The sequence below is a fragment of the Rhinoraja longicauda genome, chromosome 13 (assembly GCF_053455715.1).
Source record: "Rhinoraja longicauda isolate Sanriku21f chromosome 13, sRhiLon1.1, whole genome shotgun sequence".
NCBI classification, from domain to species: domain Eukaryota; kingdom Metazoa; phylum Chordata; class Chondrichthyes; order Rajiformes; family Arhynchobatidae; genus Rhinoraja; species Rhinoraja longicauda.
In genome coordinates this window covers 4,811,179-4,829,581 of record NC_135965.1, presented here as the reverse complement: position 1 = coordinate 4,829,581, position 18,403 = coordinate 4,811,179, and the positions used below count along the sequence as shown (strand labels likewise).

General features: G+C 54.2%; 1 protein-coding gene across 4 annotated transcripts in view; it reads left to right on the top strand.

Annotated features, from left to right (window-relative positions):
- The window catches only part of ttc14 (tetratricopeptide repeat domain 14), a 47,349-nt gene that overhangs the window by 12,855 nt on the left and 16,091 nt on the right, over window positions 1-18,403 (top strand). For all 4 annotated transcript variants that reach the window (XR_013547995.1, XM_078410221.1, XM_078410222.1 and 1 more), the window contains exons 7-8: window positions 1,111-1,182; window positions 3,714-3,833. Coding sequence is in view for 3 of the 4 variants with exons in the window: in XM_078410221.1 (XP_078266347.1) it covers window positions 1,111-1,182; window positions 3,714-3,833 (192 nt within the window). In the remaining variant the exon portion in view is untranslated. The remainder of the gene's footprint in view (window positions 1-1,110; window positions 1,183-3,713; window positions 3,834-18,403) is intronic.

Below are 18,403 nucleotides of genomic sequence, written 5' to 3'. Positions count from 1 at the left end.
ATTTTGCCATCACACCTTGCTATTCTCATAGTTTTAATTACAGATGTTGTTTCGTTTTTATTGCTTCCTTCCATTGTTCTCCACCTACATTCCCTTTTTCTCCTCCCCAACTCCACTTCCTCCTGCAAATACCTGGGAAAAAGAACATGTGCCCTATTTCTAATCTTTTTCCAGCTGTCATAATATTCCTGCTTGATTTGCTCCTCTCCACCTTTAGTGAATGTTTTCCCTCTTCAGGCCATTACTATTGCCCATCATGCTGCTCTGATTCTGCCCTGATCTCTACTATTACAACACAGGAACACAAGAAAATAGGAGCAGGATTAATTCAATGATTGTAGACCAGAATAGATTAAGCCATTCATCAACTGTTCTGGTTGATAAATTTATTAATTTTAGCTCTTGTCTGATGAAAGCTTCATTTTTGCAAGTATGTACTGTTGGGAATTTTTTTTTGAACTTTTTAAAAACGCGAGTTATTCAATATTGCTGATATGAAAGTGCTTTAGATCGGTGGCACAAAGTTATAGTATCAGCAGCACATAACACTCAAGTCAAACGAAAGTAGAACAGATACCATTTAAATAATGTGTTGTTGATGGGTTTAATTTTGGACAAGAGCCAACTTGTGATAAGAATGATCCAGTGGGTTGTTAGAAGCTTTTTGAACTTGAAATTTATAACATTTTGCTTTTCATTAACATAACTGCAACTTGTTTGTTGCTTTAGGTCAATAATGACTTCATTTGTGTTGTGGCCTTGGATGCAAAAGTGAAATCATACGTCATTGTCGTACCCATGATACTATCCCTGCAACAAAATATAAATGCTAGAAATCTGAAACAAAACAAAAAAATGCAAGAAATATTCAGCAGATCATGGAGTGTTTCTAATGCTAAATGATAGTTGATAAATTAGTGATTGATCATAATTTTTCACTGTTGATTGACTACTTACTGATGATAAGTAAATATTAATCTTGTTGATTTATGCTTCAGTTATTTAAAGTTTACTCACACTGGTGAACAAGTCTTACAAATGCTGCTTGAATTCCAAAATAGTAAAACCATAATTTTATGAAATTTGATGAATCTTTTCTTCCTTCAACAGCAAAAATTTTAACGAAGATGATTATGCTGTAGCCTTAAGGAAGAAACAGTCGGCATCTTGGGCATTAAAGTGGTACGTGATGACAATTTGGTTAACTATCAGGGCAGAAAATGAATTGTGGTAATTTAACCAAGTTTCTCTAAAATATGTATAACTGTTCTGTGGATAAACAAAGGGACCAGGTGCTGGAGTGACAGCAGGTCAAGCAGCATCTCTGGAGAACTTTGGATAGGTGATGTTTCAGCTTGGCACCCTTCTTCAGACTGATTGTGGTGGGGAGGGCATGGAAGAAAGCTCGAAGAGACGATGACAAAGCCTGGCAATAGATGAATATGGGGGAGGGGGTGGAGTTTGATAGGCAGGTTTAGTTTAGAGATGCAACACTTCGTCTCACCAGCGCACTAGTTCCATGATATCCCACTTTCTCATCCCACACACTAGGGGGAATTTACAGAAGTCAATTAACCTACAAACCTACACAAAACCTTTGGAATGTGGAGAAAACCCATGTGTTGGCATGTGGAACTCTAACCGGTTCTGTCTGGGGGAGGGCCAGTGAGAGCAGAACTAGAGGATACAGGTTAATTGGCTTCTGTAAATTACCCCCAGTGTGTAGCAGTGATAATGTGTACAGATAATCGATGGTTGGCATGGACTCAATGAACAGAAGGGCCTGTTTTCATGCTGTATCAAAACTAACCAGATGTGGCAGAGACAGAAATTAAGAGCAGGGGATAGCGTCTTTACAATTGTTGCTAAATCTTGCCGCTCAGCAAGCTAACTGGGTTTAAACTTTCCAACCCTATTCAGACTCATGGGTCTTGATCCAGTAACTTCCTGTGCCATTTGAAAGATTTTTGCATTGTTAAAACTGATTCTGTGACACCAGATTGCTGAGTACAAGAGTATGGCAGTTGCTAGTAGGTTAAATAATTGCTTCCACTAGTATTAGTAAGGAGATGCGAAAAGATAAATTCCAGAATTATTGATGGTGTGTGAAGAATGCTAGATTAAGCCTTAATGAAGAGTGAAGGTGATATTGATATGTGTTAAAACCAGTAAGAGATTAATTTTGGACGTTAGTCTCTCAAATCTACACTTTCATCTTTTGTGTCTCCAGTATACCAAAAACATTTGACAGTGAACCAAACTCGATTGGTGTAACCAAGGTGCATTCTAGAGAATATGCAATCCAATTTGTGCAAAACAGCTGCAAGTGAACATGATTGGCCTATTTAATACGAGGCATTGATTGAGGGATTAATATTGACCAGGAGATGTCGGATTACTTCAGAACAGTTTCAGATTCTCTTGCATTCATTTGTGTGGGTAAACAGGGCCTTGGCTTAGCATTTGATCCAAGATAAGGCGTTTCTGGAAGTTCAGAATGCCTTGGCACTACACAGTATTGTCATCCTAGATATTTCTGCTTGGTTGGTTGGAGTGTATTACCCCATAATCTCAGAGTCGGTGTGAGTGCGGATGCACTGAGATAGAGTTCAATTCCTAATATATGAATTGGAATGTTTCCATTATTATTCGCAATATTAATATTTAACCAAGTGTAGATACGTTATTTTTTAGCAGCATAAATATGGAAAAGTAAGCAACATTGTGTTTTCTTTCCCTTGAGATGAGGTGTAGATAGAGTCGACTCGGGGGTAGGCTACTTTGTGTGAATGGGTTGCATCTGCAACTTCCAGTCTTAGGCAGAGCAGTTGCCAAACCAACCGAGAGGATGCTTTCTAAGGCACCTCTGTACAAGTGTCATTGGAGACATGCTGAATTCCCTTAGTCTTGTGAGGAAGTAGAGGCATTGGTATGCATTCATTTTATCAATATGGATTGACTAGGACAAATTATTGGTGATATACCCAAGAGCTTGAAGCTCTCAGCCATCTCCACTTCGGCACCATTGATGCTGTTTGGGATGTGCTCATCCATTTCTTGAAGTCAATGAACTCCATTGTCTTGTTGACACTGGGGGAGAGGTCATTGTTTTAACACCATGTTGCGTAGTTCTCCATCTCATCCCTGTACTTTGTCTTGCCATTGTTCAAATTATGGTCCACTACATCTGGTTCACTACAATGCTATCAATACAAACTTGTCAATGCAGTTAGAGTAGAATTTGGCTGCACAGTCTGGAGTTTACAGGGAGTATAGTAAAAGAAAACGCATCCCTGCAGAGCAATGGTGTTGAAAATAATCCTGGAGGATGTTTTGTTGCCTGTCCTTGCTGATAAAGGTTCTATAGGTGAGGAAGTCAAGGATACAGTTGCTCAGGGGGAGCTGAATCCTAGTTCCAGGAATTTAGGGAGAGAATATTTTACACAGGATTGTTCTTTCTAAAAGAGACTAGGCTAAGACTAGCTCCAATAACCACATCTTAAAAATGAATTCAAATTCTCAATAAAGTAGTTTTAAAATAATAATTAGATGCCTTTGCCATGATGTTTTATGTATATACAATCTTGTGTGAAAAAATATTCAACAAAATGCTGTTGAAATTAAATATATCTGCATACATTTTAGCATGGTAAGAAATATGTTGACAAATATCTGATCCTGCATTGAATTGAATTTTTGCTTATTTCCCACAGTGTCAAAGCTGGGGTGGACTATTTTAAAGCAGGGCGTCATGTAGATGCCATGAATGAGTACAACAAAGCTCTGGAAATAGACAGCAATAATGTTGAAGCACTTGTGGCTCGTGGTGCCCTGTAAGTATATGCAAGATTGCAGATCATTTTAGAAGTATTTTAATGGCCATTTAGAATGAAACATAGAAAATAGATGCAGGAGTGGGCCCTTCGAGCTTACACCGCCATTCAATATGATCATGGCTGGTTATGCAAAATCAGTACCCCATTCCTGCTTTTTCCCCATATCCTTTGATTCTGTTAGCCCTAAGAGCTAAATCTAGCTCTCCCTTGAAAACATCCAGTGAATTGACCTCCACTGCCTTCCGTGGCAAATTCCACAGATGTACAACTCGGTGAAAAAGTTTTTCCTCATCTCAGTCCTAAATGGCCGACCCCATATTCTTAAACTGTGAACCCTGGTTCTGGACTCCCCCGACATCGGGAACATTTTTCATGCATCTAGCCTGACCAACCCCTTAAGAATTTTCTATGTTTCTACAAGATCCCCTCTCATCCTTCTAAGTTCCAGTGAATATAAGCACAGGCGACCCATTCCTTCATCATATGTCAGTCCCGCCATCCCGGGAATTAACCTAGTGAACCTATGCTGCACTCCCTCAATAGCAAGAATGTCCTTCCTCAAATTAGGAGACCAAAACTGCACACAATACTCCAGGCACGGTCTCACCAGGGCCCTGTACAACTGCAGTAGGACCTGCTTGCTCCTATCTCTCAAATCCTCTCGCTATGAAGGCCAACATGCTCTTGGCTTTCTTCACTGCCTGCTGTACCTGCATGCTTACTTTCAGAGCCAGATGTACAAGGACACCCAGGTCTTGTTGCACCTCCCCTTTGCCTCATCTGACACCATTCAGATAATAATCTTCCTCCTTGTTCTTGCCACCAAAGTGGATAACCTCACATTTATCCACATTATACTGCATCTGCCATGCATCGGCCCACTCACCCAACCTATCCAAGTCACCCTGCAGCCTCATAGAGGTCTCCTCACAGCTCACACTTTCACCCAGCTTTGTGTCATCCTCAAACTTGGAGATGTCGGATGATTTGAGTCTGAACACACTTAAATATTTTTAAGTTACGGCCTAGGTCTATTCAGGATCAAGAGGATAAACATATTAAATTATATTGTGTGAGCTATCCACCAAGTTTGAGTCCTGAATGTGAATATCACTGCATTAACATTTGGCTTTAGTGTTCTTCTGTTAGAAAAGCTAAAATGTTGATTGTTCCTTAATGACTTCTGTTTACCCATCTACATGGGTGTTATGTGATATTGGGTTCTGGTGTAGCTTTCATACGGTTCAGAAGTCCACGTTCTCGCGTGGACTTGAATGACTGACTTGTGCAGCAAGGAAAGTGGGGATCATTTTCCTGCTGAGGACAGGTAATGGTGAAAAGCAGGAAAGAAAAGGAAATCACTTTGGCTGCACTGCTGAGGATCCACAATAAAAACCAAAAATACTTCAAACAATAGGTCAAGTAACATCTGAGGCCCTTCATTAGGAGAGTGAGAGAGAGAGAGAGAGAGAGAGAGAAAACATGTTAGTTTTAATGCAGAAAGCGTAGAGGGGGAATGGATAGAACATGGGGAATATCCAGTAGAGCGACACAAAGTGCTGAAGTTACGCAGCAGGCTAGGGGGGGGAACTGGAAGTAGGAATAGGCCAGAACCTTAACGGATGGTGGCGTGGTGGCACAGCGGTAGAGTTTCTACCTCACAGCGCTTACAGCGTTAGAGACCCTGGTTCGATCCTGACTATGGGTGCTGTCTGTATGGAGTTTGTACGTTCTCTCTGAGAACCTCTTGGAAGTGCAGCGAGACTGGGGGAAGTGCAGCGAGACCTGGGTGTCCTTGCACACCAGTCACTGAAAGTTGGCGTGCAGGTACAGCAGGCAGTGAAGAAAGTTAATGGCATGTTGGCCTTCATAACGAGAGGATTTCAGTATAGGAGTAGAGGTTCTTCTGCAGTTGTATAGGGCCCTGGTACGACCACATCTGGAGTATTGTGTACAGTTTTGGTCTCCTAATTTGAGGAAGGACATCCTTGTAATTGAGGCCGTGCAGCGTAGGTTCACGAGATTGATCCCTGGGATGGCGGGACTGTCATATGAGGAAAGATTGAAAAGACGGCTTGTATTCACTGGAGTTTAGAAGGATGAGAGGGGTCTTATAGAAACATCTATCTATCTATCTATCTATCTATATCTATTTATCTATCTATCTATCTATCTATCTATCTATCTATCTATATCTATCTATCTATCTCTATCTATCTATCTATCTATCTATCTATCTATCTATCTATCTATCTATCTATCTATCTATCTATCTATCTATCTATCTATCTATCTATCTATCTATCTATCTATCTATCTATCTATCTATCTATCTATCTATCTATCTATCTATCTATCTATCTATCTATCTATCTATCTATCTATCTATCTATCTATCTATCTATCTATCTATCTATCTATCTATCTATCTATCTATCTATCTATCTATCTATCTATCTATCTATCTATCTATCTATCTATCTATCTATCTATCTATCTATCTATCTATCTATCTATCTATCTATCTATCTATCTATCTACTATTAAAACTCAGATCTTGTGTATTTTTTTGGGGTTTGACCTTGTATGCACGTAACAACGGTTTCTCTGATTTTGTCAAAACGGTGAACCGTAGCGCCACGATTTTTGCACCACCTTAATCACCACGCGGTTATCTGCTGGAAAATTATTTTTTATTTAATTCGGTCGCATGTTTTTTAAGTTACAGAGGTTTTAAAGCGCTCCCCCCCCCCCCCCTAATTTATAGAGGGCGCTGTGGATTTATTGAAGGTCTTCAGCTTGTGATGTCACAATGCCCCTGTGAGATGGGTGCAACATTGTTGCGAACAGCGTGTGACGTCACAATGGACAAGCAGCTGCTATTGGGTGTCTACTCTTTACAAATTTACATTTTTTTATGAGAAGCACTTGGTCAAGTCAAGTCAATTTTATTTGTATAGCACATTTAAAAACAACCCACGTTGACCAAAGTGCTGTACATCTGATTAGGTACTAAGGAAAAAAATGAAACATACAGTGGCACGCAAACAGTTCACAGCAACTCCTCAATGAGCCTCAAACGCGAGGGAGTAGAAATAGGTTTTGAGCCTGGACTTAAAGGAGTGGATGGAGGGGGCAGTTCTGATGGGGAGAGGGATGCTGTTCCACAGTCTAGGAGCAGCAACCGCAAAAGCTCGGTCACCCCTGAGCTTAAGACCGGAAGCTTAGTGACCGGAAATTTTGTGAAAAGACACTGAGAGTGTGTCTGGGGGAGAGAGATCGTTGCGGAGGGGGCTTGGTGGTGGGGGGAAAGAGGGGTACTGGGAAAAGGGGAGGTCCCCCTTCCCCCCTCAACCCCTTCCTCCCCCCTCCTTCCCACCTCCACCCCCACTCCCTCCTAAAACTCCTCCTCCCTCCCCAACTCCCTCCACCCTCCCTCACCCCTCCCCCCTAACTCCCCCCCGTCCCCTCCATCCCTCCCTCCCCCTCTCCCTTCCCCCTCCCCTCCCCCTCCCTCCCCCTCCCTCCCCCTCCCTCCCCCTCCCTCCCCCTCCCCCCTACCCCTCTCCCTCCCCTTCCCCCCTCCCCTCCCCCCTCCCTCACCCTACACACCTCCCTCCTCCCTCCCTCCCCTTACCCCCCCCCCAATCCCCTACCGGTTACAATGGAAACCCTACGAAGACGGGCCCAACGGGGAAAGAGGGGTACTGGGAAAAGGGGAGGTCCCCCTCCCCCCTCCCCTCCCCCCCTCACTCCCCCACCACCCCTACCACCCTCCCTCCCCTCCCTCCCCCCTTCCCCCCTCCCCTCCACCCCTCCCCCCTCCCTCCCTCCCCTCCTCCCGGTTACAATGGAAACCCTACGAGGACGGGCCCAACGGGGAAAGAGGGCTACTGGGAAAAGGGGAGGTCCCCCTCCCTCCCCACTTGCCCCCTCCCCTCCCCCTCCCTCCCCCTCCCCCCCTACCCCTCTCCCTCCCCTCCCCCCTTCCCCCCTCCCCTCCCTCCCCCTCCCCTCCCCCTCCACACCTCCCTCCTCCCTCCCTCCCCTTACCCCCCCCCACTCCCCTCCCGGTTACAATGGAAACCCTACGAAGACGGGCCCAACGGGGAAAGAGGGGTACTTGGAAAAGGGGAGGTCCCCCTCCCTCCCTCCCCCTCCCCCCTACCCCCCTCCCTCCCCTCTCCCTCCCCCTCCCCCCTTCCCTCCCCCCTCCCCTCCCCCCCTCCCTCCCCCTCCCCTCCTACCTCCCTTCCCTGCCTCCCCTCCTCCCGGTTACAATGGAAACCCTACGAGGATGGGCCCAACGTGGAAAGAGGGCTACTGGGAAAAGGGGAGGTCCCCCTCCCTCCCCACTTCCCCCCTCCCCTCCCCCCTCCCTCCCTCCCCCCTCCCTCCCCCCCCCTACCCCGCCTCCCCTCTCCCTCCCCCCTCCCCCCTCCCCTCCCCCCCTCCCCTCCTCCCTCCACACCTCCCTCCTCCCTCCCTCCCCTTCCCTCCCTCCCCTCCTCCCGGTTACAATGGAAACCCTACGAGGATGGGCCCAACGGGGAAAGAGGGGTACTGGGAAAAGGGGAGGTCCCCCTCCCTCCCCCTCCCTCCCTACCCCCCTCCCTCCCCTCTCCCTCCCCCGTCCCCCCTTCCCCCCTCCCCTCCCCCACTCCCTCCCCCTCCCCTCCTCCCTCCACACCTCCTTCCTCCCCTTCCCTCCCTCCCCTCCTCCCGGTTACAATGGAAACCCTACGAGGACAGGCACAGCGGGGAAAGAGCGGTACTGGGAAAAGGGGAGGTCCCCCTCCCTCCCTACCCCCCTCCCTCCCCTCTCCCTCCCCCGTCCCCCCTTCCCCCTCCCCTCCCCTCCCCCCCTCCCCTCCTCCCTGCACACCTCCCTCCTCCCCTTCCCTCCCTCCCCTCCTCCCGGTTACAATGGAAACCCTACGAGGACAGGCACAACGGGGAAAGAGGGGTACTGGGAAAAGGGGAGGTCCCCCTCCATCCCCCTTCCCCTCCCCCCTCCCTCCCCCTCCCCCCCTACCCCTCTCCCTCCCCCCTCCCCCCCTTCCCCCCCTCCCTCCCCCTCCCCTCCTCCCTCCACACCTCCCTCCCTCCCCCTTTCCTCCCTCCCCTCCTCCCTCCCTCCCCCTTTCCTCCCTCCCCTCCTCCCGGTTACAATGGAAACCCTACGAGGACGGGCCCAACGGGCACACTTGTGCTAGTATACTATTAAAACTCAGATCTTGTGTATTTTTTTGGGGTTTGACCTTGTATGCACGTAACAACGGTTTCTCTGATTTTGTCAAAACGGTGAACCGTAGCGCCACGATTTTTGCACCACCTTAATCACCACGCGGTTATCTGCTGGAAAATTATTTTTTATTTAATTCGGTCGCATGTTTTTTAAGTTACAGAGGTTTTAAAGCGCTCCCCCCCCCCCCCCTAATTTATAGAGGGCGCTGTGGTGCGGATTTATTGAAGGTCTTCAGCTTGTGATGTCACAATGCCCCTGTGAGATGGGTGCAACATTGTTGCGAACAGCGTGTGACGTCACAATGGACAAGCAGCTGCTATTGGGTGTCTACTCTTTACAAATTTACATTTTTTTATGAGAAGCACTTGGTCAAGTCAAGTCAATTTTATTTGTATAGCACATTTAAAAACAACCCACGTTGACCAAAGTGCTGTACATCTGATTAGGTACTAAGGAAAAAAATGAAACATACAGTGGCACGCAAACAGTTCACAGCACCTCCTCAATGAGCCTCAAACGCGAGGGAGTAGAAATAGGTTTTGAGCCTGGACTTAAAGGAGTGGATGGAGGGGGCAGTTCTGATGGGGAGAGGGATGCTGTTCCACAGTCTAGGAGCTGCAACCGCAAAAGCTCGGTCACCCCTGAGCTTAAGACTGGAAGCTTAGTGACCGGAAATTTTGTGAAAAGACACTGAGAGTGTGTCTGGGGGAGAGAGATCGTTGCGGAGGGGGCTTGGTGGTGGGGGGAAAGAGGGGTACTGGGAAAAGGGGAGGTCCCCCTTCCCCCCTCAACCCCTTCCTCCCCCCTCCTTCCCACCTCCACCCCCACTCCCTCCTAAAACTCCTCCTCCCTCCCCAACTCCCTCCACCCTCCCTCACCCCTCCCCCCTAACTCCCCCCGTCCCCTCCATCCCTCCCTCCCCCTCTCCCTTCCCCCTCTCCCTTCCCCCTCCCCTCCCCCCTCCCCTCCCCCCTCCCTCCCCCTCCCCCCCTACCCCTCTCCCTCCCCTCTCCCCTCCCCTCCCCCTCCCTCACCCTCCACACCTCCCTCCTCCCTCCCTCCCCTTACCCCCCCCCCCCCAATCCCCTACCGGTTACAATGGAAACCCTACGAAGACGGGCCCAACGGGGAAAGAGGGGTACTGGGAAAAGGGGAGGTCCCCCTCCCCCTCACTCCCCCACCACCCCTACCACCCTCCCTCCCCTCCCTCCCCCCTTCCTCCCTCCCCTCCACCCCTCCCCCCCTCCCTCCCTTCCCTGCCTCCCCTCCTCCCGGTTACAATGGAAACCCTACGAGGACGGGCCCAACGGGGAAAGAGGGCTACTGGGAAAAGGGGAGGTCCCCCTCCCTCCCCACTTGCCCCCTCCCCTCCCCCTCCCTCCCCCCCCCCCCCCCTACCCCTCTCCCAACCCTCCCCCCTTCCCCCCTCCCCTCCCTCCCCCTCCCCTCCCCCTCCACACCTCCCTCCTCCCTCCCTCCCCTTACCCCCCCCCCCACTCCCCTCCCGGTTACAATGGAAACCCTACGAAGACGGGCCCAACGGGGAAAGAGGGGTACTTGGAAAAGGGGAGGTCCCCCTCCCTCCCCCTCCCCTCCCCCCTCCCTCCCCCTCCCTCCCCACCCCCCCCCCTCCCCCTCCCCCCTTCCCTCCCCCTCCCCTCCCCCCTCCCTCCCCCTCCCCTCCTACCTCCCTTCCCTGCCTCCCCTCCTCCCGGTTACAATGGAAACCCTATGAGGACGGGCCCAACGGGGAAAGAGGGCTACTGGGAAAAGGGGAGGTCCCCCTCCCTCCCCACTTCCCCCCTCCCCTCCCCCCTCCCTCCCTCCCCTCTCCCTCCCCCGTCCCCCCTTCCCCCCTCCCCTCCCCTCCCCCACTCCCTCCCCCCTCCCCTCCTCCCTCCACACCTCCCTCCTCCCCTTCCCTCCCTCCCCTCCTCCCGGTTACAATGGAAACCCTACGAGGACAGGCACAGCGGGGAAAGAGCGGTACTGGGAAAAGGGGAGGTCCCCCTCCCTCCCCCTCCCTCCCTTCCCCTCTCCCTCCCCCGTCCCCCCTTCCCCCTCCCCTCCCCCCTCCCTCCCCCTCCCCTCCTCCCTGCACACATCCCTCCTCCCCTTCCCTCCCTCCCCTCCTCCCGGTTACAATGGAAACCCTACGAGGACAGGCACAACGGGGAAAGAGGGGTACTGGGAAAAGGGGAGGTCCCCCTCCATCCCCCTTCCCCTCCCCCCTCCCTCCCCCTCCCCCCCTACCCCTCTCCCTCCCCCCTCCCCCCCTTCCCCCCTTCCCTCCCCCTCCCCCTCCTCCCTCCACACCTCCCTCCTCCCTCCCTCCCCCTTTCCTCCCTCCCCTCCTCCCGGTTACAATGGAAACCCTACGAGGACGGGCCCAACGGGCACACTTGTGCTAGTCTATCTATCTATATCTATCTATATAATATTAAAACTCAGATCTTGTGTATTTTTTTGAGAATGACCTGAACCGTACGTAACATCGATTGCGGAAAAAAGGCGGACCGTAGCGCGACGGTTTTTGCACCGCCTCAATCGCCGATCTCGCGCTCGCTCGGCCGTGATATTTTCATTTACTTTGGTCGCGTGATTTTTAAGTTACAGAGGTTTTAAAGCGCTGCCCCCCCCCTTTTCAGGGGGGCGCTGCAGTGCAGATTTGGTCTTCAGCTTGTGACGGCTACATTGTTTCCAACATTGTTTCGAAGTTTCCAGGATTGTTTTAAAGTGCTGTTTTTTGTTATTGCAAGTCAAGTCAAGTCAAGTCAAGTCAAGTCAATTATATTTGTATAGCACATTTAAAAACAACCCACGAGTGCTGCACATCTGATTAGGAAATATAGTGGTCACTTGACATACACAGATCAGGAGGACGGCCCCAACGGGTAAGAGTGGGGCTGGTGGAGGAGAGAATGGGGGGTGTGGGGACGGGCCCAACGGGCCCGCTTTGAACGGGCACACTTGTTCTAGTATACTATTAAAACTCAGATCTTGTGTATATTTTTGAGAATGACCTGAACCGTACGTAACATCGATTGCAGAAAAAAGGCGGACCGTAGCGCGACGGTTTTCGCACCGCCTCAATCGCCAATCTCGCGCTCGCTCGGCCGTGATATTTTCATTTACTTTGGTCGCGTGATTTTTAAGTTACAGAGGTTTTAAAGCGCTGCCCCCGCCCTTTTCAGGGGGGCGCTGCAGTGCAGATTTGGTCTTCAACTTGTGACGGCTACTTGTTTCCAACATTGTTTCGAAAAGTTTCCAGGATTGTTTTAAAGTGCTGTTTTTTGTTATTGCAAGTCAAGTCAAGTCAAGTCAAGTATTTGTATAGCACATTTAAAAACAACCCACGTTGACCAAAGTGCTGCACATCTGATTAGGAAATATAGTGGTCACTTGACATACACAGATCAGGAGGACGGGCCCAACGGGTAAGAGTGGGGCTGGGGGAGGAGAGAATGGGGGGTGTGGGGACGGGCCCAACGGGCCCGCTTTGAACGGGCACACTTGTTCTAGTATACTATTAAAACTCAGATCTTGTGTAAATTTTTGGGAATGACCTGAACCGTACGTAACATCGATTGCGGAAAAAAGGCGCACCGTAGCGCCACGGTTTTCGCACCGCCTCAATCGCCAATCTCGCGCTCGCTCGGCCGTGATATTTTCACTTAATTTGGTCGCGTATTTTTTAAGTTACAGAGGTTTTAAAGCGCTGCCCCCCCCCTTTTCAGGGGGGCGCTGCGGTGCGGATTTAGTCTTCAGCGTGTGATGTCACAATGCCCCTGTGAGATGAGCTCGAGCTGACCCCCCTTCCCCCCCCCCCTTCAGCGTGTGTTGTCACAATGGACAAGCAGCTGCTATTGGGTGTCTGCTCTTTACAAATTTACATCTTTTTATTTTTAACCTTTTTTTTTCAAGGTCTTCAGCTTGTGACGTCACAATGCTTGTTTAAAGTTGTGTTTTTTATTGCAAGTCACTTAACATACACAGATCAGCATGGGGCCCCTATGCTCGTGGGCCACCGGGGCAAGTGGGAGGGGGACAACAGGGGTCGTTGCAGAGGGGGCTTGGTGGTTTGGGACCCCGTCCCCCTTCCCCCCTCAACCCCTTCCTCCCCTTCCTTCATCCCCACTCCCTCCCCCCTCCCCAACTCCCTCCCCACTCCCCCCCCCCCTCCCTCCACCCTTCCACCCTCCCTCCCCCCCTTCCGGTTACAATGGAAACCCTACGGGGACGGACCCAAAGGGGAAAGAGGGGTACTGGGAAAAGGGGTGGTCCCCCTCCCTCCACCTTCCCCCCTCCCCTCCCCCCCTCCCTCCCTCCTCCCTCCCTTCCCTCCCCCCCACTACCCTCCCGGTTACAATGGAAACCCTACGAGGACGGGCCCAACGGGGAAAGAGGGGTACTGGGAAAAGGAGAGGTCCCCCTCCCTCCCCCTCCCTCCCATTCCCTCCACCTCCCCCCTTCCCCCCTCCCCCCTTCCCCTCCCACCCCCTCCCCTCCCCCCCTCCCCTCCCCTCCTCCATCCCTCCCCCCTCCCTCCCCACCTCCCGGTTACAATGGAAACCCTACGAGGACGGGCCCAACGGGGAAAGAGGGGTACTGGGAAAAGGGGAGGTCCCCCTCCCTCCTCCCTTCCCCCTCCCTCCACCTCCCCCTCTTCCCCCTCCCCTTCCCCCCTCCCCTCCCCCTTCCCTCCCCTCCTCCCTCCACACCTCCCTCCACACCTCCCTCCTCCCTCCCTCCCCCCTCCCTCCCCGCCTCCCGGTTACAATGGAAACCCTACGAGGACGGGCCCAACGGGGAAAGAGGGGTACTGGGAAAACGGGTGGTCCCCCTCCCTCCCCCCTTCCCCCCTCCCTCCCCCTCCCCATAACCCCTCCCTCCAATCTCCCTCCCCCCTCCCCCCCTCCCCTCCCCCACTCCCTCCCCCTCCCCTCCGCCCTCCCTCCTCCCTTCCCTCCCCCCCACTCCCCTCCCGGTTACAATGGAAACCCTACGAGGACGGGCCCAACGGGAAAGAGGGGTACTGGGAAAAGGGGAGGTCCCCCTCCCTCCTCCCTTCCCCCCTCCCTCCCCTCTCCCTCCACCTCCCCCTCTTCCCCTCCCCTTCTCCCCTCCCCTCCCCCCTTCCCTCCACACCTCCCTCCACACCTCCCTCCTCCCTCCCTCCCCCCTCCCTCCCCGCCTCCCGGTTACAATGGAAACCCTACGAGGACGGGCCCAACGGGGAAAGAGGGGTACTGGGAAAACGGGTGGTCCCCCTCCCTCCCCCTTCCCCCTCCCTCCCCCTCCCCATAACCCCTCCCTCCAATCTCCCTCCCCCCTCCCCCCCTCCCCTCCCCCACTCCCTCCCCCTCCCCTCCGCCCTCCCTCCTCCCTTCCCTCCCCCCACTCCCCTCCCGGTTACAATGGAAACCCTACGAGGACGGGCCCAACGGGGAAAGAGGGTACTGGGAAAAGGGGAGGTCCCCCTCCCTCCCCTCTCCCTCCCCCCCTTCCCCTCTCCAACCCTCCCCTCCCCTCCTCCCTCCACACCTCCCTCCTCCCTCCCTCCCCCTTCCCTCCCTCCCCTCCTCCCAGTAACAATGGAAACCCTACGAGGACGGGCCCAACGGGGAAAGCGGGGTACTGGGAAAAAGGGGAGGTCCCCCTCCCTCCCCTTTCCCCCCTCCCTACCCCTCTCCATCCTCTCTCCCTCCCCCCTCCCCTCCCTCCTCCCTCCCCCTCCCCTCCCCCCTCCCCTCCCCTCCTCCCTCCCTCCCCCTCCCCCTCCCTCCCCCTCCCCCCCACTCCCCTCCCGGTTACAATGGAAACCCTACGGGGACGGGCCCAACGGGGAAAGAGGGGTACTGGGAAAAGGGGAGGTCCCCCTCCCTCCCCCCTCCCTCCCCCCTACCCCTCCCTCCCCTCTCCCTCCCCCCTTCCCCCCTCCCCCTCCCCTCCCCCTCCCCTCCTCCCTCCACACCTCCCTCCTCCCTCCTCCCCCTCCCTCCCCCTTCCCTCCCTCCCCTCCTCCCGGTTACAATGGAAACCTTACGAGGACGGGCCCAACGGGGAAAGAGGGGTACTGGGAAAAGTGGAGGTCCCCCTCCCTCCCCCCTTCCCCCATCCCCTCCCTCCCCCTCCTCCCCTACCCCTCTCCCTCCCCCTCCCCCCTCCCCCACTCCCCTCCCCTCCCCCTCCCCCTCCCTCCCCCTCCCCCCCTAACCCCCTCCCTGCCCTCTCCCTCCCCTTCCCCACCCCTCCCCTCCTCCCTCCACACCTCCCTCCTACCTCCCTCCCCCTTCCCTCCCTCCCCTCCTCCCGGTTACAATGGAAACCCTACGAGGACGGGCCCCAACGGGGAAAGAGGGGTACTGGGAAAAGTGGAGGTCCCCCTCCCTCCTTCCCCCCTCCCCTCCCCCCTCCCTCCCCCTCCCCCCTACCCCTCTCCTCCCCCCTCCCTCCCTTCCCCCTCCCCTCCCCCCTCCCTCCCCCTCCCCTCCTCCATCCACACCTCCCTCCTCCCTCCCTCCCCCCTTCCCTCCCTCCCCTTCTCCCCTCCCCTCCCCCTCCCTCCCCCCCTCCCCCCCTACCCCCCTCCCTCCCCTCTCCCTCCCCCCTTCCCCCCTCCCCCCTCCGCGCCCCCTCCCCTCCTCCCTCCACACCTCTCTCCTCCCTCCCTCCCCTTCCCTCCCTCCCCTCCTCCCGGTTACAATGTAAACCCTACGAGGACGGGCCCAACGGAGAAAGAGGGGTACTGAGAAAAGGGAGGTCCCCCTCCCTCCGCCCTTCCCCTCCCCCTCCCTCCCCCTCCCCCCCTCTCCCTCCCCCCTCCCCCCCCTCTCCCTCCCCCCCTCCCCCTTCTCCCCCCTCCCCTCCCTCCCTCCCCATCCGCACCTCCCTCCACACCTCCATCATCCCTCCCTCCCCCTTCCCTCCCTCCCCTCCCGGTTACAATGGAAACCCTACGAGGACGTGCCCAACGGGGAAAGAGGGGTACTGGGAAAAGGGGAGGTCCCCCTCCCTCCCCCTTCCACCCTCCCTCCCTCCCCCCTTCCCCCCACCCCTCCCCTCTCCCTCCCCCCTCCCTCCTCCCTCCACACCTCCCTCCTCCCTCCCTCCCCCCTCCCTCCCTGCCTCACGGTTACAATGGAAACCCTACGAGGACGGGCCCAACGGGGAAAGGGGTGTGCTAGGGAAAGGGGGGGGGGGTAGAGTAAGAGTGTATCTGGGGAGAGAGAATGGGGGGTCTGAGAATGGGGACTGGGAAGGGGACAACAGGGGGCTTGGTGGTTTGGGAAAGAAGAGTACTGGGAAAAGGGGAGGTCCCACTCCCTCCCCACTCTCCTCCCTCCCTCATCCCTCCCTCCCTCCCGTCCCAGCAGCGCTGACCGCCGGGAGGTGTAGTCGCCGTCGCCTCTCCCGCTGTTTGATTTCATTTATAACAAAGACATTTATTTAAAATGAGGAATGTGATTTTCATTAAGTTTGATTTTATTTATTTTAAAAAAGCTGATGCTCTATAGATAAGTTTATTTCCTTTTCAACAAAGAACGCTGTTTATTTTAAAGTAAAATAGACCCTCCCCCCACCCCCCCTCCCTCCCCTCTCCCTCCCCATCCCCCTCCCCCCCTTCCCCCTCCCCTCCCCCCTCCACTCCACCCTCCCCTCTCCCCCTTCCCTCCCTCCCATCCTCCCGGTTACAATGGAACCCTACGAGGACGGGCCCAACGGGCACACTTGTGCTAGTCTATCTATCTATATATACTATTAAACTCACTTCTTGTTTATAAATATGTTTGTATCCTGGGTTTGTGTATGTATCACTGATTGCGGCAAAACTGTAAACCGTCGCGTCAAGGTTTTTGCACCGCCTTGATCACCAACCTCCCGTCTGACCGGCCGCGATATTTTCATTTAATTTGGTCATATATTTTTTAAGTTACAGAGGTTTTAAGCGCTGCCCCCCCTGATTTATCGAAGTTTTGACAGAAGGGGGGCGCTGCGGTGCGGATTAATCTTCATTGTGATGTCACAATGCCCCTGTGCCAAGCAGCTGCTATTGGGTGTCTGCTCTTTACAAATTTACATTTTTTAATTTTTAACCTTTTTTTTCCAAGGTCTTCAGCTTGTGACGTCACAATGCTTGGGCTACATTGTTGCGAAAAGCAAATGGTTGTTTTTTAAAGTTGTGTTTTTAATTGCAAGTCACTTAACATACACAGATCAGCATGGGCCCCTATGCTCGTGGGCCACCGGGGCAAGTGTTACGAAAAAAGAAAGGGAGGTCCCCCTTCCCCCTCAACCCCTTCCTCCCCACCTCCTTCCCACCTCCATCCCCACTCCCTCCCCCCCAACTCCCTCCCCACCTCCCTCACCCCTCGGGGACGGGCCCAACGGGGAAAGAGGGGTACTGGGAAAAGGAGAGGCCCCCCTCCCTCCCACCTCCCCCCCTTCCCCCCTCCCCCTCCCACCCCTTCCCCCCTCCCCTCCCGCCCTCCATCCCCCTCCCTCCTCCATCCCTCCCCCCTCCCTCCCCACCTCCCGGTTACAATGGAAACCCTACGAGGACAGGCCCAACGGGGAAAGAGGGTACTGGGAAAAGGGGAGGTCCCCCTCCCTTCCCCTCTCCCTCCACCTCCCCCTCTTCCCCCTCCCCTTCCCCCCTCCCCTTCCCCCTTCCCTCCCCTCCTCCCTCCACACCTCCCACCTCCCTCCCTCCCCCCTCCCTCCCCACTCCCGGTTACAATGGAAACCCTACGAGGACGGGCCCAACGGGAAAGAGGGGTACTGGGAAAATGGGTGGTCCCCCTCCCTCCCCCTTCCCCCTCCCTCCCCCTCCCCATAACCCCTCCCTCCACTCTCCCTCCCCACTCCCTCCCCCTCCCCTCCCTCCTCCCCTCCCCCCTCCCTCCTCCCTTCCCTCCCCCCACTCCCCTCCCGGTTACAATGGAAACCTACGAGGACGGGCCCAACGGGGAAAGAGGGGTACTGGGAAAAGGGGAGGTCCCCCTCCCTCCCCTCCCCCTCCCCCTCCCTCCCCCCTCCCTCCCCCCTACCCCTCCCTCCCCTCTCCCTCCCCCCCTTCCCCTCTCCAACCCTCCCCTCCCCCTCCCCTCCTCCCTCCACACCTCCCCTCCTCCCTCCCTCCCCCTTCCCTCCCTCCCCTCCCTCCGGTAACAATGGAAACCCTACGAGGACGGGCCCAACGGGGAAAGCGGGGTACTGGGAAAAGGGGAGGTCCCCCTCCCTCCCCCTTCCCCCCTCCCCTCCCCTCCTCCCTCCCCCTCCCTCCCCCTCCCCTCCCCCTCCCCTCCCCTCCTCCCTC